General features: G+C 42.1%; 1 protein-coding gene across 1 annotated transcript in view; it reads left to right on the forward strand.

The window, feature by feature from the left end:
• ap3b2 (adaptor related protein complex 3 subunit beta 2) overlaps positions 1 to 13,601 on the forward strand; it is a gene marked incomplete at both ends in the record, with an annotated part of 47,818 nt that overhangs the window by 25,033 nt on the left and 9,184 nt on the right. Inside the window, 16 exons of the mRNA XM_083917396.1 lie at positions 1,344 to 1,441; positions 3,257 to 3,311; positions 3,407 to 3,478; positions 3,746 to 3,808; positions 3,928 to 4,060; positions 4,374 to 4,483; positions 4,659 to 4,835; positions 5,446 to 5,632; positions 6,062 to 6,180; positions 10,828 to 10,866; positions 11,535 to 11,649; positions 11,980 to 12,163; positions 12,299 to 12,467; positions 12,616 to 12,703; positions 13,025 to 13,134; positions 13,241 to 13,469. Of these exons, the coding sequence (XP_083773522.1) occupies positions 1,344 to 1,441; positions 3,257 to 3,311; positions 3,407 to 3,478; positions 3,746 to 3,808; positions 3,928 to 4,060; positions 4,374 to 4,483; positions 4,659 to 4,835; positions 5,446 to 5,632; positions 6,062 to 6,180; positions 10,828 to 10,866; positions 11,535 to 11,649; positions 11,980 to 12,163; positions 12,299 to 12,467; positions 12,616 to 12,703; positions 13,025 to 13,134; positions 13,241 to 13,469 (1,948 nt within the window). The remainder of the gene's footprint in view (positions 1 to 1,343; positions 1,442 to 3,256; positions 3,312 to 3,406; positions 3,479 to 3,745; positions 3,809 to 3,927; positions 4,061 to 4,373; positions 4,484 to 4,658; positions 4,836 to 5,445; positions 5,633 to 6,061; positions 6,181 to 10,827; positions 10,867 to 11,534; positions 11,650 to 11,979; positions 12,164 to 12,298; positions 12,468 to 12,615; positions 12,704 to 13,024; positions 13,135 to 13,240; positions 13,470 to 13,601) is intronic.

Below are 13,601 nucleotides of genomic sequence, written 5' to 3' on the forward strand. Positions count from 1 at the left end.
GTTCTTCAGGCAACAAATGTGTTTCCTTATCTTGCATGTAGAATAGCAGACAATCAGTGAGCTCTATAATTGCTTTTTATCTCTCGCCCTGAAATTGTTAAACTGTTGTGGGCCTCTTTGAAACTCTCATTTCTTGTAGTACGTGAGCTTCTCGGAAGAATTTACGGCTACACATTCTGCTTAAAGCAGCTATGCCCAACATTATAATAATAAGAATGCATCAAATGACAATGTGCAGATATGACAGGGGTCGCTCGTAGTGATGAATCTACAGATTATCACATATGAAGGCAGCTTTAAAGAGACTTTCAGCACATTGTTTCGCTGTCTGATCCACAACTTTACTGTTTTGGTTCAGTCTCTCCGCTCTCATGAGCCTGTTTCTCACATGAACTCTGGACAAACAACCAAGTCTCATGCTGTTCCTTGAGTTTGTCTGATGATTTCAGCATCAACCTTTACTGACAGACGTTCCAGTCCTCTTCATCTCTTCAGTTAGACATTGTTCTTGTCGTCCTTATGTAAATGACCCTTCTTCTTCAGGAGGTTAGTTTTCCTTTTAGGTTCCACGTGAGCTGCATGATAGAAACATCACCACCCGCTCACCGGGAATTCTCTGGAAAATGAGCGGCTCAATTCACTCATGGGCTCGATCGTGGATTTCACAGACTTTGTACTAAGGAGCTGGGTAAACTCTTTTTTGGTGTCCGATGCAACATTTGCGTTCTCACATACAGATCCGCCAGGTAATGTAATTTCCGGTCTGCAGTGCATGTGTAAAAGGGGCTATGCTGTAGTTTTTGGGCCCCAAAAAAATGTGTTTTGGCATCTTCCAGTTCACTGTATCGCTTTAATGACCCAAACTTTACTGTTTTAAGCACCCAAACAGCATACTGCAGCATTTAAATTCCCAGAAATAATCTGTCATTGAGTCGTTTAATGTTAAGCATACTGCAGTGAGTGTGCAGCAGTGTGCTTCAGAAAACACAACACTTAACATTAAACGACTCAATGACAGATCATTTCTGGGAATTTAAAATACCTTTAATCTTGGGCTGAGAGTTGTAAAAAACCGAGGGCTAAACAGTATTTGATTTAGTTCTTTCATGCATATTCAAGACTCTAGCGGAATAAATCCAAGCCGCTCCACAACTGCACTGCAACATAGTGCAGCGTGAGGCGGTGATTGTAATGGACTCTGGCTTCGGTAATGGATCGAGAGCAAAGTGTTGAACAGAATACGCAAACAGAAAAATAGTACATGCAACTTTTTACTGTATTTTATTGCAAGATTGTATCACAGGGGGTGATTTACCCCTCCATTTTTTCGCTGCATGTTCCAGGTGGTGATGGCTGTGGCTCAGCTGTATTTCCATCTGGCCCCTAAAGCCGAGATCGGGGTGATCGCCAAGGCCCTGGTCCGTCTCCTGAGGAGCCACAGGTGAGCTGGACTGCCTTTAATTTCAGTTTCAACAGGTGCTTGATTAGGCTTAGAGAAATATCGGTTCAAATAAGTATGTTTATAAACTAACTTACATATGAGGAGCTCTTTTCCAAAACGCTATAAATCCATTTTAATAGTTTTCAGGAAAATTAAATTTTTTACCCAGACCCACACATTTGCTTAACATTCAATGTCTCTTGTCAAAATGGTTCATGGCTCAGTGTGAACATGTTGAACGGATGGACAAAACGAAAAACTCTCCCACTCCAGAGCGCCGCCATGTTGAATCGCATAGAATGCTCACTGAATTCTGATTGGTCGAGAGGACGTATCGCATTTAGGCTAAAAATAGGTTTGGCGCTGGTCGCGGTTTGGAAAGGAACTGCATATTGAGGACCATTTTAAACAAGGAAATATAGCGATTTGGCATGAAACATTGATAAAGCAGTGAACAGGTTCTGTATACAGCAAAGTGGCGTGACACACGCATTTTTTTTAAATTTGGCTTTTATCTCATTTTGGAAAAGAGCTCTTCATATGTGGTGTTAGTTAACTACTTAAGTTACGTAACAAACATACTTTCAAATAAGTCAACCCCTCCTGGGTCGACATCCTGGGTTTTTTGTCCCTCTGTGAACTACGCCTGACTTCCTCCTTAGAGGCTGCCCTGCACGTCCTGGCTCACGCTTACATGCCTTATATATATATATGAATTAAATAGTGCATTACTTATCGTAGGTATAAGTATGAACAGCCTGGAATGACAAGAGCTGCCTTTTATGAGTCTCATTTAAAAAAAACAAAGCTGAATATGATAACAGGAAGATATTATGACCATGAAACTCAGTGGACTCAAGTGGAAAACTGTATGAGAACAGAGGATAATGACAAGAGAGTGTAGTAAAATAAATCTGCACAGCCCCGAAGCAGGAAGTGAAATTAAACAGGGAGCCCAGTGAGTCTGAGGTAAACACGAAGGCATAAACCATAAGGAGTGATGACGGCGCGTAGACGGCCCGTCGGCTGTAAGTCCTGCAAACTGTCAGCGCCTTATTGAACAAGTGCTCTTGTGGCTCTGACTTCGCTGTAATGGGATCATCATTCAGCAGCCACCAAACAGCAGCGTCTCCGTGTGGGGGATTTGTCACGACAGAGTTGCACCGTATGACGTGTTTCATTCGATTTTATTATCCATACCCACAAACGCAGATACTCAAATTTACATTTAAATTGTGCTACTGTACAATAGTCATGCCAGAAAAAGGCTTATGTTTGTGTTTGTGTCTTGATAACAATGGAAACAAGGTCCATGGTAAAAAAAAAGGATCAAACATTCGACAGTAAATTCTTCAGAAATAAGAAAATATAAATTAAGTGCATTAATTATGAGCATAAACAAATAATGCAAAGACAAATAAATAAGTATTTGACCTTCAATTTAATCTGAAATAAGCGTACATACTTTAAACTGATGTGGTGGCTCCACACAACTGGTTGGCTTGTGTTTGTCATTGGTTCGTAGCAGCTGATGTAATTTAATCATCAAGAGTCCAACAAACTGCCCCTTTAGTGTAACAAACTGTTATCTTTGTGTTAGCCAGTGTAAAGACTGGGGGGTTTTAGAGCCCTGATACTTGTTGTTAAATGATTTTCTCCTTATTATAAATATTATGACCGTTCATAAGAGCTGTGGACCTCCAATACGGCTGCAGGTTGTCTCAGGTCAAGCAGACAGGAGCGGAACTTTTCACGCTTTTCCTATCCTTCTCTTTTTCCCCTATCAATCTCTCCTGTTTCTGTCTCTTCCTCCAGTGAAGTGCAGTACGTCGTCCTTCAGAACGTGGCAACGATGTCGATTAAGAGAAGGGTGAGCTACACCTGGCGGCATCTCTTTGTCGTGTGTTGAATTTAAAATGAAATGCCGAAGGAGCTGCAGATTCACTGAGTGTTTTTTTTCCACAGGGGATGTTTGAGCCGTACCTGAAGAGTTTCTACATCCGCTCTACAGACCCAACCCAGATTAAAGTCCTCAAGGTCTCTGTTCTATCTTGCTGCTATCCCTTTCCTCTTTAGCCTTGATGCTGAATCAGTGAAAGAATACTGAGTAATTGAATTGATCATTGCCAAAACAGCTCCTGTAAATCAGAATTAAGCTGTTTTTAAATTAAAATCAAAAGGCTGTAGTCAGTGAACAGCGCTATTGGAAAACGCTGTTCAGTAATTACAGTAAATATTATTTTGAATTCCCCTTTTAAATAATGTTTTCAGACTTAGAGGTGTTTCTTTTTTTGTCTTTTGCAGCTGGAGGTTCTCACCAATCTGGCCAATGAGACCAACATTTCCACCATTCTCAGAGAGTTTCAGGTAAAGTAAAACATGCAAAGTAGCGAAACAAAACTTTTGCACATCTGTACTTCAGCAAGTAGCGATTCCCCCGCTTCCTTTACGTTTCACTGTGCTGATCGCATATTGATTTCCGGCAGACGTACATTAAAAGCATGGATAAAGACTTTGTTGCCGCCACGATCCAAGCCATCGGCCGCTGTGCTACCAACATCGGCGAGGTGAGGGACACGTGTCTGAACGGCCTGGTGCAGCTGCTGTCCAACCGAGACGGTGAGTCTTTCTATATGACACTCTACATGAGTGGTATATACAACAGTACAGTAGCAGGAATTAACTGTTGCAGCTAGCAGTATCAGGTATCGAAATAGCATAACTTAAACATATTTTTTCACATTTTTAAATGATGAAATATAATCAAGCACAGTGTAAAAAAAGAAAACAAGTTTTAGAAAATCAGATATCACTCTCAGACACATTCTTCACGTGCAAACAACTTTAAAAAACAACTAAAAACACTTTTACGAGTTCTTTCCCTCAAGTAAAGTAAATGCATTTAACCTTCATGTATGATTTATTTGTGCAGAGTTGGTCGTAGCCGAGTCGGTGGTGGTTATTAAGAAGCTGCTGCAGATGCAGCCGGAGAAACACAGCGACATCATAAAGCACATGGCGAAACTAACAGACAACATCCAGGTGAGAGTCCCGTTCACAGACTGCTGTCAGTGTCTGACTTCATAACAGGAAACAAGAGCTGTACTTCCCGTTTTGAAACTGTCCTTTCTGAAAAAAGGGTCGCTGTGTTAAATGAGGTTTGTCAATGAGGTTTATCCTGAAGACGAGCGTCTAATTGAATCTAAATGTTTCTCAGGTGCCGATGGCGCGGGCCAGTATCTTGTGGCTGATCGGAGAATACTGTGAGCATGTACCGAAGATTGCCCCGGATGTCCTGAGAAAGATGGCAAAGTCGTTCACTAACGAAGAGGACATCGTCAAGCTACAAATCATCAATTTGGCCGCCAAGCTCTATCTCACCAACTCCAAACAGGTGTTTTTCTATCACTTGTAGTACTTAGGATATAAAACTATAAAACAATGTGTGCAAAAACATCACCGATACAAGTGTGTTCACTGAGTGTAAGAATCCAACAAGACTCAACAGTTTACATCGAAAAAGATGTGCTCAGATTTTTGATATTTGAGATTATTTATACTTTTTAAGAACTCATAAATTATTTTTTAGACATAAAAAATGGTAATAATTGCCAGGAAAAAAACACAGTCCCACAATTTTCACTCTTTAAACTCATCGTCAAACTGCTGAATTTGTGAATCTAATCCAGGGATTATGAAGTATTATCTTGATTATATAATAATACACCAGAATGTGTTTGTTGATTATACTGAAGTGTAATGTAGCAGAAAATGGAAATACTCAAGTAAAGTACAAGTTCCTCCAAATTGTAATGAAGCACAATACTCAGTTACTTTGTACTCCTACCTCTTGCCTAGTTACAACCACCTAGCAACTCTCCAATTCACCCAAGTAACCACCTAGCAACACCTAACCAACTACTGAGTGGTTATTACCCAATACAATGATATGTTCTTTACACTGTCCTCATCCTACATGTCCTTCATATTCCTTCTTCTCGCAGACCAAACTGTTGACGCAGTATGTTCTCAACTTGGCCAAGTACGACCAGAACTATGATATCCGTGATCGGGCGCGCTTCATTCGCCAGCTCATCGTGCCCACCGAGAAGAGTGGAGCTCTCAGCAAGTACGCGAAGAAACTGTTCCTCGCCCTCAAACCGGCACCGGTCCTCGAGTCTCCATTTAAAGGTACAGAAGCCTTTCTGCTGCAACACTGTGCTTTCTGTTTAGATCCCCTAAACGTCCCCCAAATAAGAGTATGATTATCTCCCAAATCAAATACCATATCTCCTGAAAAACAGGCTTGGAGTCAAAAAAAGGCTGGGACTTGATTAATGTCTTGGGGTGTAGTCAGCACAAACAAATAAATGCCGATTATTCTGTCGTATTATATGCATGCCAACTAAACGTCATGTATATTTCCATAGGTGTAATTTAAGAAATTCAACAATATAATCCTGTTAAAAATAAAACCTGCATTGAATAAAGGCCTGTTATCTTCCATAGTTGAGGTAAATAAGTGCCCCGGTCCCTATTTGAGGAGATACGGTGAGAATAGCAGTGCTTTACGCTTGTGCAGATTTGTTTTCTAGATTTGTTTTTCTTGTGTTTTTTCAGATCGAGACCACTTCCAGTTGGGTTCATTGTCCCACTTGCTGAATGCCAAGGCTGGCGGCTACCAAGAGTTGCCTGACTGGCCTGAAGCCGCCCCAGACCCCTCCGTGCGCAACGTGGAGGTGAAGGATTCTGTGCGTGCAGTGGGAACAGTAACATACAGAGACACAGGGGCCCTCTGGGGTCTCCAGGGGCCCCAGAAGGTGGAGGGGAGCGAGGGTTGCTCCTGCCCCAGAACAGTGCCTCAGAGGGGCTGGACAGAGTCACCAGAGCCTCACATTCGATATAACATTAACTCCAATATAACATTGATTCCTCTTTCACTAGCCATCTCTCATCCACTTACAGCTCATTAGCATTAACAGCTCATCGGTTACATGCATCCTTTTTGGCCTCCATCTATTTCCAGATGGTTGCTGCATAACTCCCTCACTCCCCTTCATGGAGGGGAATGAGTCACAAAGGGGGAAAAGAGGATTAAAGCTTCTGTTTAGAAACGTCTGATTCACTATGAAAACACAGTCGGTGGTGTTGAACCTCCTCGCCCTCTCTGCTGCACTTGCTTCTGTTCGGCAGCAGCTCGCTCGCCCCGTCCAGGTGATTTCTCACCGATGTGTGAGCCAATAGCACATGCAATACAGAAGGGAGCAGATTTAATCCAAATAGCTTCAGCTAATAGTTGATATTTGCATCACTATATTAACGAATCATTCCCCCCAAATTTAAAGTTATACTCTTCAGGGCCTGGTTTCACCAACAGGGCTTTCGTGTAGTCTTAAACTAAGTCTGTGGCGACTCTAATACAGTTATGCCGTTGCCGTCTAGGATCAAGCCTTCTCTCTTAGCCTGGGTGTGAATGTCACGCCTCGTCAGGAGCAGACGTTAAGTCAAAATCTTGACTGTCTCTTGCAACAGCAGCTTGATAATGTTGCACAAACTTTGAACAACAACCTACATTAGCTTTCCTGCTAAAGTCTCCTGTTTATCTAGCTAACTTTGGTCCATTCAGGCGCAGGTGTGATCCGTACTCTTTAATAACATTTAACCACTGCAAGCAACACACTGTCCCCCCTGTGAGTCGTAAGCTAAACCTGCGAGGTGCTGTCAATCAAACACAGACACAGACAAGCTCTATTCATTCTTTTATATCTCGATAAATTGAGAAATTCCTTTATTAGTCCCACAAAGGGGAAATGTTTTTACAGCAGCAAAGTGGATAGCAAACGTAGAAGAAGCATCATTTAGAAACAAGAAATTCTAGAAAATATAGAAGAAATATGTATATAATATATAATATATAATATAAACACAGGGAACATCTAAAATGTAAGTATAACAGGAACAATATATACAATATTTTAAAAAAAGGTTAAATTTGCACTAAGGCACAGAGGAAAAATATTACTATGGTGTCCCTGAAATTTGCTTTTCTTTTTTCCTTAATAGTAACGTTGCAGCAAATGATAAATTATTAGCTTGACTTTAGGAAGACAGTTGGAGATTTTTAATGATGTATCACCAAAGTCACATTCATGTAAATGCACTTCGGTGCTAAATTAGCACTTAGGACAAGGCTTTGTAAAAACCAGTCGGTGCAACCGGCCCCTGGAAGACCTGAACAAACATACTTGTCCCTCCTCTTCTTCTCCATCCCATTCACTCCATGTGCCATCGGTTCATAACCAACGATGTGAACGAAGTGAAGACATGAAATCAAAACTTGAGTGTGTCACTTCATTGTCAAAATCAAGACTGATTAAACCCACTTGATTTTAATTTTCAGGAGTCACCTCAAGAGTTGATTTTGTCGTCATATTTTTGTTAATGATTGTGATTATAGTGTTTTTTTGTTTTTTTACTCACACCTCAGTGTCCCATACCCGCTGTTAACCTGTCATTTACTTGTGATCCAGATTTCAAGATGAGGCCACGGGTGCATTGAGTTTCATTGTGATTTGACTGGTGGTGGACAAGAGGCCATACGTGGAGTTTACTATGTTTTAGCTAAATAAGTAAATAAGTTACATTACTGCTGACCGTTTTCCAAAACACTTAATTCAACTCTAATTCGACTCCCTACCCTCCAGGCAGATATTTGTTTCTTTTGAGGGTTGAAACTTGCCTGAGATAACTGATCCATCACACTGAACAATTTGTTTTTGGGACTTATCATCATGTGATGATGCAGCTGTGAGCAGGGGCTGTTTAGACAGCTCAAAGAAGCGCAGACCTCATAACGGCAACTGGGTTTGCAATGGCTTTCCCCAATTTGACCTTTTATTGTGGTCTGGCAGGGATCAAATGACATTAGCTTCTAACGTCAACGTGAAGTCTTTCTAAACCCGACAAGAGAAACTCGCTGTGATTAAATGTCTTCTAAATTACCCACCTAAATTTAATGACTTTAGGCCGTTACCATTGCAAAATCATGTTGTTTGTAACTGGGAGTAAAAAAACTTGTTAGCAACTGAGCAGAGAACTGTGAAATAGATAAAAGAGATGAATAACTTTTGAAGCGTAAATAGCAATAGAATACAAACTTGACCAAACATACTGAAAAAGTCGAAACCCTGGATCATTATGTCTTGTAGAATAGGCACTTTTTAAATAAATAATCAACAGTTTCAGTTAAATCCATTCGAATAACACATTTAAACATAATAGATGGGGTCATTCGAACTCAAATCCTTGCCAGTTGTTATTCAAAATGAATGAAAATGAATGAAAAACGATTAACGGCTTGGACAGTAGGAAATAAAGCCAAAAACCTTAAAAGCATGCTTTGAAAATGGTCAGTAATGATGTATAATATGCTAAAACATCGCTGGCTTGTTATCAAAATGAGTATACCTTTACATCCACTGCTCTCCTTCTGCATATTATGCATCCCCACAGACAGATGAGGTCATAACCACCAGCGAGGGGCGGATCGGCTTGCTAGGAGACTGGAGAGAGGTGCCCCCTCCTCCCCCCCCTCTGTTTGGGAGTGCGGTGGTGTTTGTTTTGATGACTGCTTTCTCTTTTCCTCCTAAAGTCTCTCTCTGGCTGTCATAATGTAGGAGCTGATTGTGATCAAAGTGACAAGATAAAATAATGAGATTTTACCCCTTAGTGTTCGCTGAATCAGTGCAGATTACGGAGACACTGGTGTCTTTGTGGAAGTGGAAAGAAATAAGCTAGACAATACAAAAATAAGAATTTATCCTCTTAAAAAGAACTTGAAGTTGTAGAATATGAGCTGATGCTAAATCTTAAAGACGAAGGTGAGTCAAGTAGCAACTTAAACCAGTCAAAGAATTAGAAAGCTGAACAGTTGACAGTCTCAACTCAAGGTCCATTTAGGGACACTGACCATTCGTACCGTGCCCAAACACGCTTCACAGCTAAAGTGTAGTTCGTTTGACCCGTGTGAGTACAACTGTACCACGCCCAGTCAAAGCACACTTGCTGGCCGTGGCCCGGTTGAGAGAGGTCCCTTACATTCCTGTCCGGGAGCTTTTGGGACCGCATCCCATGGTCCTCATCAGTGGATTGAAATTGCAAAGTTGTTGGGTTCACTTCATGGCATTACGGGGACTATTGGGAATATTGCCAGAAACAACTACTAATACTGTGAAATGCAGAGAGCTTTCCCCGGGAGCGATAAGGACAAGAGGTCAGAAGTTAGCCTGGAAACCAGACGACTCTGCCAAACTCATGTTTTAGTTGTTCCGCTTCCAGCCCCTCTCCCATACAGACAGATTTCCAGTCTTCCTGGCTCAGTGGGGACCAAACACAACCATTTATCTCATGAAGGGCGGGTTTAAGATGATGACTGACAGCTTCACTGTCTGTCCAGTGCAGTTTTTCAGGCTCACAAAACTTAAAGTAGACAGCGCTGATCAAATATGACTGGATATTCTGTTACTGTATTTCTTGCATAAAATGTTTCAGAAGCACATTTTAGGGTTTCACTTTGCTGTAGTTTGGTGCCTACGGCTGCCATTGTCACATTTTTCATGGCTCTGATTGGTTGTAGGTCTGCTGTAGTTGTTAACTAGTCTAGTTAACTAGGTTGTAGTTGTATCCAGAAGCATTTTCACTCACCTTCCTTTGGAAATCCAAATTAAACACAGAGAGCAGTTAACGACAACCCGGCAAACTTAATCTGTAGATAATAAACGTGAATTTGAAGTAAATTTGTGAAGCATTTTGGTTGAAAGCAAAGCATGTGATACAGCTGAAAGCCCCAGAGCAGGCCAGTACGTGGACCTCCAGTAGACATGGTTTCCTCTTCTGTTTCCTCTTCTGCACCTAAATGGCCTCATGTGAAATTTGTGACACGGTTTGTGGATGTGTCCCAAATGTCGTTGTCGTGTGATACTGAGTGATATTATTCATATTTCTCCTCTCCTGTTCCACCTCCTCATTGAGTTCATTTGAATCCACGCTAGTTCAACGTCATGCTTCGTCACTCGTGAAGACACGTATACTAAATGCATTGTTGTGTATTTGCTTGATGTATTAGTGAGCAGTGAACGTTAACTTTTTATTTATCTATTTATTTAAGTATTTACAGTACAGTTAAGTTATATTGGAGTGCATTGATTTAATCAGGAGAATGATGATGAATTTGGGTTTATTTTGTCTCTGATATCACAAACTGTTCTCACACGTCTTGTTTTCTTAGACCCAGAAACCTTCCTGTGCCTGTTTCTCTATTTTCTAAAAACCCTTTTCCTTCCTTATCTCACCTCCATCCCAATCTTTTTCTTTTCTACATCTGCCAGGTTTTTACGCTGCTTGAAAGAGTCACAACATTAACGAGTGTGAGTCAGTTAGTGGCACAGAGCCCACCTCCTTGAGCCTCAACCCATATAGCGGCAAAACCCAACTGCTTTTTGACACCTACCCCGCGCCTAATGTTGTTGCTGTCCTGTGCTTAGCTCAGCCAAAGCTATACCTGAAACACAGCACCCTCTTCCTCGGTCTCTACCATTAAAGAAGTGATTCTTTTAGCAGGATGTGCGATCCTCTGACACGTCGAGATGCATTAGCATCCTTGTGGGTTTTTAAATGGGGTTTGGAGATGTCCACGCTCATTAGCTGATGGCTCCAGTTAATGAGTTTGGTCACAGAAAGAGCGAGACGGATCGGCCTTCTTTCTTTTTAAAGTGTTGGAGGAAAGTCACCACTCCTCAAAGACATCACTTCTCTTAATGGAACCGCTCCCTGTATTAAAAGAAAGCCATTTCTGCAACTGGTCATGAAAGCATCACCTGGTGCTAACATCTATCTGTGCACAAAAACCCCAAAAAATCTCTGACTGTCAGATCTAAAAGCAGATCTGACGGCTGGCTTCATTCGGCTGCGTCACGCCCGGGCAGAGGCATTCATGGCCATGCTACTGTAATCTGCCCACGTCTCTGCTTCTGTCTGCGGGGTCACAGGGGCGGAGCTGACGGCTTACTCTTTGAACTCTGCCTTCCTCCGCCAGGTGCCTGAATGGACCAAGTGCAGCAGCCGAGAGAAGAGGAAGGAAAAGAAAGTGGAGAAGCCGTTTTACTCGGACTCGGAGGGCGAGTCTGGGCCGACGGAGTCAGCTGACAGTGGTAACTTTAGGGGCCTGTGGCGGTGCCATCACATCCTGACAACAAAAAGCGTGGAATCAATGATACAGGAGAGGATTAAAAACTAGAACATATCATGTTTCATTGAACATCAAGAATGCTGTGACACTTCAAATAGATCTTGATTCTTTTGAATGAGGGATTCTTTAACACTTGACACATCACTTGGTCCCAGCTGTTGTGTTTCAATCTGTTCATATATAAGTGTAAATATGTTATTAAATATTGTATATACTGCTGTATAACCAGGTACATTTTCTGTGTAAAACAAGTGACCTGCTCACTCTCTGACCCCGACCTTTCCCCCTTCAGAGTCGGACTCTGCCAGCGGCTCGGAGATCGGCAGCGACATCGAGGAGAGCGCCTCAGGATCAGAGAGCGAAGAGAGCGAGGAAGGCTCCGAGTCTGAGGAGGAGGAGGACGAAGAGGAAGAGAAGGAGAAGGACAAGAAGAAGAAGAAGAAAGAATTAAAGAAGCCGGTGCAAGAAAGCGAAAGGTAAAACACGCTGTGGATACTAAATGTTTTACATAGGTATATCAAATACATCCTTAAGGCCTGAGACAAATATTTGGACTTTTTGAACATGCTTTTAGTTGTTGTAGTAATAATAATCCTCGCTTTCCTTCCCAGCGAGCAGAGCAGTGACGAAGAAGAGAGGAAGCATGTGAGGAAGAGTAAACAACAACGTAAGAGCGACTCTGAGTCTGAATCTGACGAGGAGGAGGAGAGCGATTCTGAAAGCAGCCAATCAGAGTCCGAAGACTCGGAGTCCGAGGTAGAAGTCCAGAAGAAAAAAAAGGTATCTGAAACGGCCTCAAATGTTAAATACTGATGAAATTAGGACCTTTTCTACATCTCAAAAAATGGACTAAACATTCCCGTATTTAGACTTCACACAAAAACACGAACATCCTTATCTGTTCATCTTTTCTTTCATCTCCCCCCAGACAGCTGAATCTAAACCTCCGTCCAAACCTGTCAAGAAAGAGAGCAAGAAAGAGAAGAAGGAAATGTCTCTGCTCGACCTCGATGATTGTGAGGGTTTTTTTCACCTCTGTAAACTTTCTGCTCTTTAAAGGGATAGTTTGGTTATTTTGAAGATGGTTTGAAGGAAGTTCTTAGCCATAGTCAGTGCGTTACCTGCAGGACATGACTGTAGTAAACACGCTTTGGACTATGGATAAGAACTTAGTTCAAAGTATACAAACTATCCCTTTAAAGAGAACACAAAAGTAATGGCGCTTGCTTTTGTGAGGCAAAGTTAATGATGGTCCCGCAAGAGATAATATAACAATTAGATGAATAGAGTCAGGTCTAAGTTTGGGGCGACCTTGATGAATGCGTCTCTTTTCCCAGTCGAACCTACTCCCTCTCCTCAAGTCACACCCGTCAACAGCTTCCTGTCCAACAGCCTTGTGACCGACCTGGAGGGGTTGTCTTTGTCCGACACCGTTCTCTCTCCGGCAGTAAGTGCTTCATGTGTCTCTCTTCCTCCCTCTCAGTTAAAAAAAAGAATAAAAAATAAAAATAACATCTTGTCACCCCTTTCTCTATCTCCTCCTCTACCTGCAGACCATTTCTCCCTCCAGCGCACTGAAGAGCTACGAGCTGCTGCACCGGATCACGGGGGAGGGTTTGTCGGTGGAGTACTGCTTTAGCCGACAGCCGTTCAGCCCCGACGGAAACATGGTGGCGGTGCAGATGCAGTTCACCAACAACGCCACCTCCGACTCTAAGAACTTGCACATGGAGGACGTGAAGCTCCAGTCTGGGATGAGGGTCAAAGAGTTTCCTGAGATCGGTGAGTAACGGGCTGGTGGGACACGACGGGGACTGAACTTCATGTTCGATCCGAACGAGACACAAGTATTTATCTTGCTGTTAATAAAAAACAATAAGCTAAAGTGTTACTCTTGTCATGAACGGTGCTGGG

The sequence above is a fragment of the Echiichthys vipera genome (genome assembly GCF_963691815.1).
Source record: "Echiichthys vipera genome assembly, chromosome: 7".
Lineage (NCBI taxonomy): Eukaryota > Metazoa > Chordata > Actinopteri > Perciformes > Trachinidae > Echiichthys > Echiichthys vipera.